This window comes from Myiozetetes cayanensis, unplaced genomic scaffold, assembly GCF_022539395.1.
Source record: "Myiozetetes cayanensis isolate MyiCay16 unplaced genomic scaffold, myiCay2020 scf2-11, whole genome shotgun sequence".
In the NCBI taxonomy this organism is placed as follows: domain Eukaryota; kingdom Metazoa; phylum Chordata; class Aves; order Passeriformes; family Tyrannidae; genus Myiozetetes; species Myiozetetes cayanensis.
In genome coordinates, this window is record NW_026087411.1 from 68,738,231 (window position 1) to 68,750,791 (window position 12,561).

Below are 12,561 nucleotides of genomic sequence, written 5' to 3' on the forward strand. Positions count from 1 at the left end.
TAAGAATCAAAAAATTCCCACTAGATTAGCAAGTAAAAGCTTACAAAGAGAGTGACTTAAGAAAAGGTGCAACTACTTCCAGATGTGGCCTAGAAAAGTTAAAAAAACCACCGCCTATTTTTTGGTCTCACTAATACATGAAGAGAGAACTGTAAGAGATTGCCCACAGAATGAAGCATGCTGAAAAGAAAATAGGAGTGTATTTTAAGTGCAAGGCAATCTACAAAAAAGAAAAATGGTCTGTATGTATCACTTTCTTGACATTGAATTATTACAGACCAAATTCTTCCTTTTTGCATTAGAAATTCATGTCTTATCTGTCTTGGAGATCTCTTTAGAGAACTGGTAAGAATATCCAATTCCTCAACTTTCAGTCTTGTTTAAAACATCTTTCACCTCTAACAATCCAATCACTATTTAACCACAGTGACTTGAGATTTGGAGGAAATGGTGATTCTAATAAGCGACAACCAGGTATGTTCAGTTAGGCTGGCAGGCTGAAAAAAATCCTGCTTGCAATCTGCAAGCCTGTAATTTTCTCTTTTCTTTGCTAGTGCTACTTAGACTTTCTGCATCAGCAAAATTAAACAAATGAGAGGGCATTGCACATTAAAAATGCTACAGTCATTTATCTTCTGACCAGAAGTAATAAAATTAATAAAACACTTTTGTTGGAAAGTGAATGCTATTAAATATGTATTACCAGGATCACAACATTCTACTAGCTTGGAAGAGCGATGGAAATGTCACAGTACTGTTCTGTCTCTTTCTCTCAGATGATTTATTGTCACTGCTCCATAAATGGCTGCTTGCTGCTGCTTCTCCTGTGGAGCAGTAGCAGCAGCAAGGGCCAAAACATTTACTGGCAAAGCACAATCACTTTATGGAAGAAGGGATAAAGTGGTTACTTGCAACACTAGGGTACGGTACAGGGTACAAGGGGAAATTAAGCTGCCTTGGCTTACAAATGCCAGCCTAGCTGGGCTTCCAAAATGGGGGTGCTGTTAGCCCTCTCTCATCAGTGCTGTGGACTTACATGGAATTACAATAAAGACAGTCTTGTCAGCACGTGGTGGAATTGAAAGAGTAAAACCAAAAGCCTTAGTGGTGAAAATGGGCAATAATGGTTATTGTTTTGGTCAAAGAGGGCAATGCAAACTACTTGAAGAGTTTATTATTACCAACAGCAAGGCAGTCCTTATTCCTGTTGCTGTTAAAACTGGCTGAATACATCTGGGTAGAGTAATGTTTTACAGCTACAAACTTGCTTTTTTCAGTCTGTGTCCCTTTCTTCTAAGTGTTGGCTTTGAATTCCAGGTGACCAAAGATGTGAATGCTTTGCAAAATTTTAAACGGTAAGTTTCTAATTTTAGCAAATGCCTTTAATTTTGGCATTGAAAGATCAGTGCTGTTCTTCCTCCTGTTTAGGAAAATTGCCAGTTAATGATCGGGCCTTGTTCAGAAAGATTCACATCTGGAACTGCAGAGAAAAGCACTTGCAGTTCTCTGCAAAGTACTATTTTGGTAAAGGAGTGATGAAATTTTCTGAGAATTTCGGTTGCTAGTTACCTGGCACTAGGGAAATTCTGAATCGTCTATTGCCTTCTGGAAGAAATAATCACCTCAAAATGGTTACACTCCTGCCTTTCCTTGAGAAGCAAACTTCTGGTTATGACCTCATGACTTAGCTACGCACCAGTAATCATATATAGCATGATCGTGCAGTTGACATCTCCCTGTGCTTTGTCAGCAATGACAGCTTCTCATCAGCTCAGCTCCTCCACTCCTCCCATCCTGCCTGTGGAAAAACTTTCCACTGAGGTAACTAACACTGGCTGGGCAGGTGATGAACCATTTCTGTATATGGGCAGCTTCCATGTGTACTTCCCCTCCTCTAATTTAATTCTGCTTCATTCACTTGCTGCTGACTGTTGTACTCTAACGTTGAATACACAAGGTGGGGTTTCTCACTTGCTTTTAGGGCAGGATGTAACCTTCAGGTCGTGTAAGGTCATCTCAAGGGTGCCCTTATCACTCTCAACAACTATCTGGAAGGAGTTTGTACTCAGCAGGGGGTCGACTTTTTCTCCCAGGTAACTAGTGATAGGACAAGAGTGCAAAGTCTTAAGCTGTGCCATGGAAGGTTTAGGTTGGACATTGGGAAGAATTTGTTCACAGAGTGTGATTAGACATTGGAATAGGCTGCCTAGGGAGATGGCCTAGGGAGATGGTGGAGTCACCATCCCTGGAGGTGTTTAAGGAATGATTGTACGTGGCACTTAGTGCCATCATCTAGTTCACATGGAGATGTTCAGTCATAGTTGGACTCGATGATCTCAGTGGTCTTTTCCAACCTAATTGATTCTGTGATGTGTTGTGATTCTTCATATTTGTTTAGCTACGCGTGGCACTTCCATAATGCAAATATGCTTGCACAGAGTGATGCTTTTCACAAAACAATCCCTGAGAGGCCAAGACATAATGTTAAGAGGCTTCAATATTTCTGCAATCTCAAAGTACTTTGCATTAAATCTGAACCTCACGGCAACGCCGCGTTTTGTCTAAAAATCCGCTTGGGGCCGAAGAGGCATAGCCCTGCTGTGGCACCGGATCATAAGGACACAGCAATACGCCTGGAGTGTATCTGGGCGCAAACGCTGTATCTGCCTCTATATTCCTGTGAACGGTCGGTTTATTTAGCAGCATCTGTCCGCCCCGAGCCCCTGAGAACTCCCGACTCCAACATGGACCCGCCGCGCCACAGCCCGCGGGGCCGGCACCGGCCCCTCCCCGCCAGCGGCACGGGAGGCGGGCCGACCAATCACAGGGCAGCAAGCTCCGGGGGGGCGGGGCCAAGCCGTGAGTGGCAGCTGGCGAGATAAACAAGTTGCCGCACTATTCAGCCCCCCACAGCGTGGGGTTCGTGTCCTCCGTCCTTTCCGCCCTACACCCCTCCGTCCTTCCCTGCCAGCCAGAGGCGCCGCGTCCGGCCGCGCTCGCCGCTCCCGCCTCTGCCCGCAATGTGAAGAGTCAGCAAGTTCCCAGCGGCCGCTGAAACGCTCCGCTGTCTCCGGGGAGGGCAGTGCGCCGACGCCGCCCGGCCAATGCCTCCCGGGGCATGCCGGGAGTTGTAGTTCTGGCGCCGCGCCGTTCCCGCCCGCGGCGGCGGGGCCGTCTCCCGCAGTCGCACTACGACTCCCGGCAGCCCTCGCGCCGCGCCGCGAGGAGCGCAGTTGAAGCGGGTGGCGGCGGCGGAGCGCTCCCCCCTCCCCCCGCCGAGAAGCCCCAAACCAAAACAAAAACAAACCGCCCCCCGTACCCCTCCGCCCGCCGCCCCCGCCGAGCCCCGGACATGGCGGCGCCGGGAGGGGGCTCCGCCAGCCGCGGGTGCTGATCGGGCCGCTGCGTCCCCCTGTCCGCTCGTCCCTCCCCGCCCATGGGCGAGACATGGACTACGAGTTCAAGTCGAAGCTGGCGGCCGAGCGCGAGCGGGTGGAGGACCTGTTCGAGTACGAGGGATGCAAGGTGGGCAGAGGCACCTACGGGCACGTCTACAAGGCCCGCCGCAAGGACGGGTAAGGGCCGCGCCGAGTACCCCCTTCCTTGCCCCCTCCTTTCCCCCCCTCCCCCCGCGCCGGCGCCCTCCGCTCCCCTCTTTTCCCTCCCTCCCCGGAAAGTTTGTGGCAGCGCGGGGATGGAGTGCGGAGCCCGCCCGGCCATCCCCCGCCCGCGCCGGGAGCGGGCCCTGGTGCCCCGGCCCCGGGGGTCGGTGCCCGGCTGCTCAGAATCATAGTCTGTTAGGCTGGAAAAGACCTCTGAGATCGTCGAGTCCAGCCTGTGACCGAACACCGCCTTGTCAACTAGACCACGGCACTGGGTGTCATGTCCAGTCTTTCCTTAAATATCTCCGGGGACGGTGACTCCACCACCTCCCAGGGCAGTTCTTTCCAATGTCTAATCGCTCTTCCTGTGAAGAAATTAATCTTAATGTCCAACCTAAACGTCGTCTCTCTCTGTCCCCGCTCCACCCCCCTCCATCCCTCTTGGTGCGGTGACAGCCGGCTGTGCCCTTTGGGGTCGCCTTTGGGTTTTCACGCCGTGTGTCAGGTCGCTGCCTTTCATCTTTTGTGTGACCACGTTCGTGCTTTGACGTTCTGCTTCGAGAACTCGCAGGGGATTGGAAAGCGAGCAAGTTTGATGCCACGAACACCTGACTACCGACCGCCGCTGCCCGGATGCTCCCGTCCGAGTGGCCCGGGAAGCTCCCGGGACGTGTGTTGGTCCCTGGTCTGGTCCCAGCCCCAGGTACCCCGCTGAACCCAGAGCCGAGCAGGCTTGGCTTGATGGCGTGTCTGGGATAATCGTTGCCGGCAGAACTGGCAGCTTCTGCCCAGTACCCACGCACAGGTGTGTGGGAGGTGTGTCTCCATCAGTTTCCCGTGAGAGAGCACGATACACCTGTCCCAAACACCTGGCTGGTGGTGAGATCCAAAGAGGTCATTTAGCCGTTAAGTCCACATACGTTGGACAAGCAAGGGTTCCTCCCCTTCCCTGGGGATGAGAGAGCTGGCACCATGGGGTAGATATTTCGTGGATGCACTTCCATGTGCTGTGGTTGAGAAAGCAATGAGGAGCTCAGATTGCAATTTGGGATTGCTTGGCTGGTGTGCAGTTGTTGAAGGGGAGCAGTCCAGGTGTAGGTTCCAAATACAGCCCTTTACTTTCAGAAGAGCCATTAAGCCCTTTATCACCGTGGAGTGTGACTAGTGCACAAATATGGACTGCATTTGCAGAAGTGTTCTGAACATACTATGAAGTTCAGTAAAATGTACTTGCAAATTAGAGGTGATCCCTTTCTATCAGAGAGCTAAAGGCTAAAGCCTTCCATTATAGCCAACTGAAACTTTGAAAAAGATGAGCCTGAATGTGGAAAAGTGACAACTTTTAAATAAAATTTTGGAATTGGTTAATGGAACGCTGCTGCTTTAGATTAGTAGAGAAATCCAGGGAATTTTCTGTAGGAGTAAATTGCATTCATGCGTGACTTGACAATTTAAACTCTGAGGTAAGAGGCTGTAGTATCAAAGTGATTAATAACTGAAAGGTAGCACACTAATTCCAGTGGAGGATTAAATGCCAGGAAATGAGCTCTGATTCTAACTAGCTTGCTCTGCAACCTTAGGAATACTAGAGCATAGCTAACTTGAAAAGGAAATATTAAAGCTTTTCCAGGTATTACAGCTACCACTGAACTCTTCCTATATCTTTGGGTTAAATGATCATGGTTTTCTCTATTTTTTTAAAGTTTTAATTAGTTTATTATCTATATATATGAGGTATATGAAAGAAAGCTATATTAAAAACACCAAAAATGCTAGTTAACTGTTTTTTGCTGTTCTTGGATATAGTAATCCTAGAATTACTTCTTGTAAGAACAGCATGAGGCAGAAAGGCAGAGCTGTGGGCAAGAATAGCAGAAAGGCAGAGCTGTGGGTTTACCGTTTTATGAAAAAAAAAAAAAAAGAACTTTGATGTCTGTTTATAACTCACCTGTTTGATTTCCATCATCTGCAATGGTAAACAATCTCAGGAATTACATGAGTGCTACAAGGCACTGTAGAGGACATGTCTTCAAAATGCCTACAGTAGTAATAGTATTACAAATGCAAATGGATGGTAGTAAAGCAAAAGTAAACATGATAAAAAGATAGCTTATGTGTCAGAGCTGGGAGTAATCAAAGGGAGACCTTGAGCCATTAAGAAAGGTAACTGGTAAACGGAAGTACAAAGTTTCAGTGCTGTCAGATAGATTGACATGTAATATAATACGGCACATGCAACTGTACTCAAGGGGTTTTACTTCACAGAGTTTGGAAACTGGCTTATTCTTTCTTTTAAATTTTTTTTTGTTTTGTTGGGTTTTTTTGGTTTGTTTGTTTTTATGGCATTGGTGAGTTCACTCTTAGTTGCTTTTGTGTAACTTTAGGATTTTGGATAAAAGTAGGATGTGAACAAATTAGAAAAAAAAATTAGAAAACAACCAGAATCATGAAGATAAGACGATTTCCTTATGGAAATACCTAGCTAAAGTATATCTGTGGGTTGGAGGATATTTAGCATTAGTTCTTAACTTTAAGGGGTCTTTAATGACAGAGAGAGCCTTTTTCCTGTGTTGCCAACAGAAACCTAGCAGAGGTGCATACTTACTGTGTGCTGATCACTGAGGCGTTTTGAGCCTCCTGTAAAGGAATTTTTCTATGGCTGGTCGTAGAGGCTGTTTCAGTATTTCCAATTTGCAAGGCATTCTTGTATAAAAAGGAAGAGATTCTGGCTACTTTCTTCATATAGTCAATTTACAGTCTCGGGGGCCTGAGGGCAATAAGAACCTTGTAGCTCTGCAGAAATTCCACTGAGAGCCTGTCACTTCACATTTCAAAAACTTGGCATATAAAGTTTATGAAATAGTAAAATGTGTTTATACGGAGCTTGGCAAGCTGTTCGATAAAATGCTTGTAAAAAAAGTGTTTGCATTGCTTAGATTTCCATGAATGGTTTGGGCATAAAGCAGTTTTTTGACAAAGTAACAGCTTAGTTTGGCTTTTTCAGCCTGGAGTAGAATATCATTTGGGCATGTTTCTAGTGAGCTGACTTATTGCTATGAAAGTTAAGAGAAGATTTTTCTTTTTTTTCCAAATAGACAGTCAGATTTGAACAATGTTGGTGTGACATTTCCGTGCACTGCATAAACAAGTTTTTAAAGACATTGAGCACCTGCAGCTTCTATTTACTTAAGTAGTGTTTGTGTGGTCTGATGAGGTCTAGAGGTACTACCTGTGTTATACATTTAGCTAAATTAGGCACCTGGGTTTATGAAACTTTCATTAATATCTTTGTAGTCTGGAAGGGATAGAAAATAGGTATTTATATATGGTTTATTTCAGTGTACACTGAAACTGGACCAGTGGCTTAGAGGGTGTAAATCGTAATATAAGACTCTGACAACAGCATTGCAATCATATGTCAAGTTTTTAGCTCTTTTTTTGGACACATCCATGTCTGTCAAGTAAAACAAAGAATGCAATTTTTCCAGTTATGATTAGGAAAGTGTGGTTTTATTTCATGCCTTACCTCTTCCCTCGTTGTGTTCCTTGCCACTTCTTTGATCACAGTTTAACCTACAGTGTTGTTCGTAGTTGTTTTCACTTCCTGTATCTCCTTTGAATACAAGAGGCAATTTTTAAGATGAAGTGAGGTTTGGAAATTCTGCAGTTTGTTGTATATGCCTGAATTATTTCCTTTTACTCTTTCAGAATGATCAGTCTTTAGGTCCAGGCTACTACAAAGTATTTCTGTTCCTTCACCAGGACGTCAGTTCACCTGCAGGAGGATCTTTGTATGAGTCAGCAAGCTTAAAAGATACCACTGTTGGTTCATTAGGAGTGCAAGGAATAGTGGGATACATGAGTCAAGCAGAAAATAGGCCAGTCTGTTCCTTGTCCTATAGCAGCGACAGGAGATGCAACACTTGCAAAAGCTGAAATCTTCATGTGAATAAAACCTTTCTAGTTATTGCTGCTTCTGCTCACCTTTAAATAAACAGTTGAGCCAACTGCTTTCTCTCAATCTATGATTATTTTATTTTTCTTTGACTCACTACCTGGGTTTGGTAACAGGTTATTAAAAATATTATTTATATAGTTACTTGGAAAGAAAAAATATTTTTAATTTTATTTTAATCTCTATGTTTCAAAACACCTTTCAAAAAGCAAGTATATGGTTTTTAATCATGTTATGGAGGGAATGACAGAAATATGGAGCGATCAGCTTTCAGAATGATGGCAGCAGAAGGGCCAGGATTTGTATCCTGGGCAGTTCCCAGGCTCACCGCCTGCTCAGTAGCTGGTGCTGCCCTGGCAGACCCTTTTGCCATGTTACCCTTTGGCAAGTATGAAAGATTTGGCACTACCCTGTACAATGTATCAGCTGAACAAAGTGTCTAGATTTATATGCTACTGTAGTAATATACCTTTTTAAAAAAAAAAAAAAAAAGAGGAAAGCCACTATTTGTAACTTGGCAGGTTACTTTATTGTTTGAAAGTTACAGGTACATTAACAATACAGTTGGTATAAAACAGGTTTCACTTTGGCTGCCTAATATGGAATTCCCTTTTGGAAACTGGGTAACAGTGACTCAAGTCCAAAAATGTGGCATACAGGCGTAGGAATGGGAAGACAAATGAAATATCCTTTCCCTCCTTTCTCCCCTGTTTTTCAATACTGGAAATTTGTAACTGAGGAGGAGAGTCCGTTTTCCTCCTTGGAATGATACTGGTGTGCAGAGTCATTGATGTAAAGTTCTTGACTTAGAGCTTTCAAGTCCACATAAGAATCGAGTGCCCCATTTTTGGCAGTGTTCAAGGTCAGGTTGGATGGGGCTTTGAGCAACCTGGTCTAGTGAAAGGTGTCCCTGCACATGGCAGGGAAGTTGGAACTAGATATTTAAAATTCCTTCCTCCCCAAACTGTTCTTTGAAAGGCAGGGCATAGGATGAGAAAGAAGGATGAATTACATAGCCAAGGCAAGTATATAATCTAACATAGGAATGCTGCTTGTGGTTCTGGCTGTGTAACCTTTTTTGTTTTAGCTTTTTTACTTGATGAATCTTATTTGTTTGAAGCAAAAGTGGGAAAATATTAAGAGAGAAAAAAATAGCCTACTGTGAGGCATGGCTCCATTGCAAAAGCAGACTTTCTTCTGGGAAACTCACTGTATTTGGGGTTTCTGCCAATATCATTATGTTGTTCAGATGTTAAATCTGGTCACGCTTATGACTCTGATCAGTGTGGTGTTAGAAAACTTAGTGTAGAAGCAGCAAAAGTAATCCGCTTGATCTCTTAAATCAGTATTCATGTAGCAATTAATTTGTGTACTGTTCTCCCACACTATAATTCTATAAAAATTAAATTGCATAAAAACTTAAATAGCAGGATTTTGTCAGGAGAGGCAACTTGCACTCAAGTTGGTTAAATGGTAGAAATGAACAGTGTTGGTGGTAAAATCATAGGGGAACAAAGACATGAGTACTGCAGTTACATTTGCTCTTAGGAGAAAGGAAACTCATAGATGTGGCAAGGATTGTACTCTCTTGAAGGTGAAACTGGAATATTATGTAGCGATGCAAGTTCATACTTGTAAGATATTTGAGGGTCTATAGTAGTTTATGTATTGACGTCTTATTTCCTCTATTTGACGACTCAAATGTAAGTAATTTGAGTGTTCAGCTGCAATTGCTGTTTACTAATGTAAACCTGCGAGAGGCTAAATCACAGAATTATTGACCAAAGTCAGAACGCAATGATATTTGATCCTGAACAATTACCGCCTCTCTGCAGCAAAATCTCTATCAGTTATGGTACTTAAAGGCTGTGGTTTGCTGCCCACTTTCAGGGTCTGTTTTTTTTCCCCTGATGAAACTCCTTATTTTGAAGGTATAAAACAGCTGAAGGTTTTTATGCTGAAGGTGTTTAGGCTTCGCTATAATCTCTCAAAAGCCAAGTAAACCTAAGTACTAGATTTACCTGTATGAAAATACTTATTACCACTGAATGCTCTCAATATGTGTGAGGAGAAGCAGCAGAACTAAACCAAACCTGTCTAACTAGTTGCCTGTGAGGCATTCTAATAGAAAAGTCCCCAATGTAGGAAGAGATAATTAGTAGTTCATAATTGTGCCTTACTGAAAGCTGCTGGTGCAACTATATCATGGCCTTGCTTCCTGCCCAAGAGATAGTGCAAGTGGTGATGAGTAGTTTTTATTGCTTCCCACAGACTCTTGCATATGGTCTCTCCTGTGGCTATTTTGTCCTTTCTCTGTTACTCACCCTGAAATTTGAGTGCAGAAATGAGTTGTACAGCCCACAGTTGCCTTTCAGAAAGTAAATTGCATTCAGCTGACATTTTATTTGCTACTGTGGCAAGCAAAAAGGTGATGTGGTGCTGGTAGGAACTTGAGGAAGAAAGGGGGTGAATGAAACGTAGAAGAGGTAGTGTTTTAGAGGAAGGGATGAAGATTTTTGCCAAGCTTGCAGAGGAAGAGTCGTACATAAATTAGCCCATAATAAGCTGCAAAGGAAAACCTATCAAAGTTCAGTGGGTTTTATTTTTTTTAAGAAATTAAGAGAATAAGTTTTGTGTTACTGAGTGAGGGGGTTAAGAGTCTTCTAGTAGTGCTGCAGGAAAAGGAAGTAAGAGCTTGAGGGGGGGAAGAAGATTCCTTTCTACCCCCCATCTGGCAAAGCACAGTAGAACAGGGGCTAGGTCAGAAACTAAATACTTCTCATGTGAACTACTTGACATAGAAATTTAATATGTTGGTGTATTTCTGGGTCATCCAGTCTAATCTGTTATATTGTAGGTAGAAGTCTAGAAGTTACTTTCATAAATTTATTTTCAGTATGGTTATTTTCACATTGTGCATGATTTAAAAAGAAACCAAAAAAATCAGCGAAAACCCCAAGTCCCAGACATTGCCATGATTCATAACACTACCAATGTTTGCATAAGTTACCAGAATTTCTATGGAATGTCCCAACCAAATTGCATTAGAGATTTATCAGTAACATTAAATTTTCCTTTATGTTTTGAAAATACCTACTGAAATGGCTTGTTTACTTCTTCTGTGATCTTAATCAAGCTCATGATTTGCATAGCTGTCTTCTGAACCAAGTGTCTCTCCTCTGTATTTGACGAGTGAGTTCTGTATTGTGAAGGAAGATTCTGTTTGCATGTGCTAGCTGCTGCTTTGTGTTCAGTTGAGGAGAAGGAATAGTCCGTGTGTGATTGGAAGGGAAGGGATTGCTAGCAGAAGTGATTGGCAGCTCTTACATTCTGCTTCCAAAGAGACGTCATTTCTTGAGCTTCCTTGGTGGCATTTGAGAGTTGACATAGGCTGCAATTTTTTTTTTTTTTTAACTGAAATAAAGTGTTAGAACTTAAAAAAGATTTATTTGTTTTAATAACAGCGTGTTTGCCTGAAGGAATGCTGAAATTGGTCCAGGACAACTGCTTTTAGAATAAATTGGCTAACTCAGTATGTGACTTTAGGAAATGAAGAACAGTTTCTACTTGTATAGCAAATACAAGAAGTTTATTGTTTTGACTTGACTTATGAGTTTCATGTTATCTAAATAATTTAAGTTTATAAAAGACCTCCCAGCTCTGAGGGCTTGGTTTACATGGTTCACTTGACTGTAAGTTAGATGACTGACAGATAACAGTGCTAGTTGTGATGATATTAGAAATTATTATACCTCCTGTGAAGTTCACTATCTCAACAGATTCAAGAAGAAAAAAGTCCAGATATCTTTTAAATGAAAATTAGTTTCTGTTAAAATTCTGAGAGTCTTTAAATCAATTGATACTTAACTTCTCCATCTGAATTTTTAATTAATATTTTCTTAGACTTTTCTGTGGGAGCACAGCCTTTCATTTGGCAATGGGTTTTTTTTGAGAGCCTATGAATTATTAGTGTATGTAATAAGACTGAAAGGGAAGAAATGTTGTAGAGGTAGTGTTAACCGACGTTTTCAAAATGCAAGTCTGTAAGTGTGGGTTGGGTTTTTTTGTTTATTTAATTTCACTTTATTGGAAAGCAGGACTGACTTTTCTGGTTGTGAGAAAGATTGGAGGAGCTGGGGATTACTGTAATAGTGGATCTCTGAAGAATATTGTTCATGTTTGCTTCTGTCTTTCCTGGGATTAGCAATCTTAAAAAAAATATTTTCAGATGAGGCCAGTGTATAACTGCATGTTTCTGCCTAGGTTGTCATCTGTTTTCTACAAAGTTCATGATCCTGGTGTATTCTAGAGTTGTTCGCCTGGAAGGTGAAACCACACTGTGGATAGGCTTTTCCATAGGCAAAGCAATGGCTGTGGCTTCCTGTGTGTGCTGGCAGTGTCAGATTACTCACTTAAGTATAAGGGTTCTGGGCTAAATAAGAGCACAGATATGAACTGGGGAAAGCTTCGGACAATATGGCTTTAAATGTGTTCACATAAACTGGGCCTTGCCTGCGGTATGATTATTTTTTTGTTCACTCTGTGCTGACTTAAGTAGATTTCATTGATTTCTTTTTGCAGCTAAGTGAAAATAAGTGTTACAGGCAATTGACTTGGAGGCAGAAGCTAGATCTGCTGGAATGGAAACTACATCCAGAGGTATGCTTCACTATTTTGAAGCAATATATCTGGTTTCCTCATGCATTAGTTGCAGGAAGAATCAATCCTTTTTATGTGGCCAGAAGGTTTTCTGGCTTTTTGTTCCTCCTTTCTTTTGCTGTCTTTATTAGAGCATTGGGAAGCATTCACACAGGTAATGCTGGGATTCTGCTTTGACCGCAATTTTCCTTGACTCTCCCACCTCATTGGTAATAGTGTGGGGTCTGAGAGCCTGAAGAGATCTGACGATGGAAAGACCACTCATGCGTGACAATTCTAGCAGCATGAGATTAATTGTTTGACTCCTAAGTAGGTTGTTTTGAGGAAGACGCTTGTTATCTTATG

At 42.7% G+C, this 12,561-nt stretch overlaps 1 protein-coding gene across 3 annotated transcripts in view; it reads left to right on the forward strand.

The window, feature by feature from the left end:
• The first annotated feature begins 3,228 nt into the window (after window positions 1-3,228).
• Window positions 3,229-12,561, forward strand: part of CDK19 (cyclin dependent kinase 19) — a 117,892-nt gene continuing 108,559 nt past the window's right edge. Inside the window, exon 1 of one of the 3 annotated variants that reach the window (XM_050315879.1) lies at window positions 3,229-3,575. In XM_050315879.1, the coding sequence (XP_050171836.1) occupies window positions 3,519-3,575 (57 nt within the window). In that variant the 5' untranslated portion in view covers window positions 3,229-3,518. The remainder of the gene's footprint in view (window positions 3,576-12,561) is intronic. The other 2 variants (XM_050315876.1, XM_050315877.1) reach the window with 2 other exon arrangements.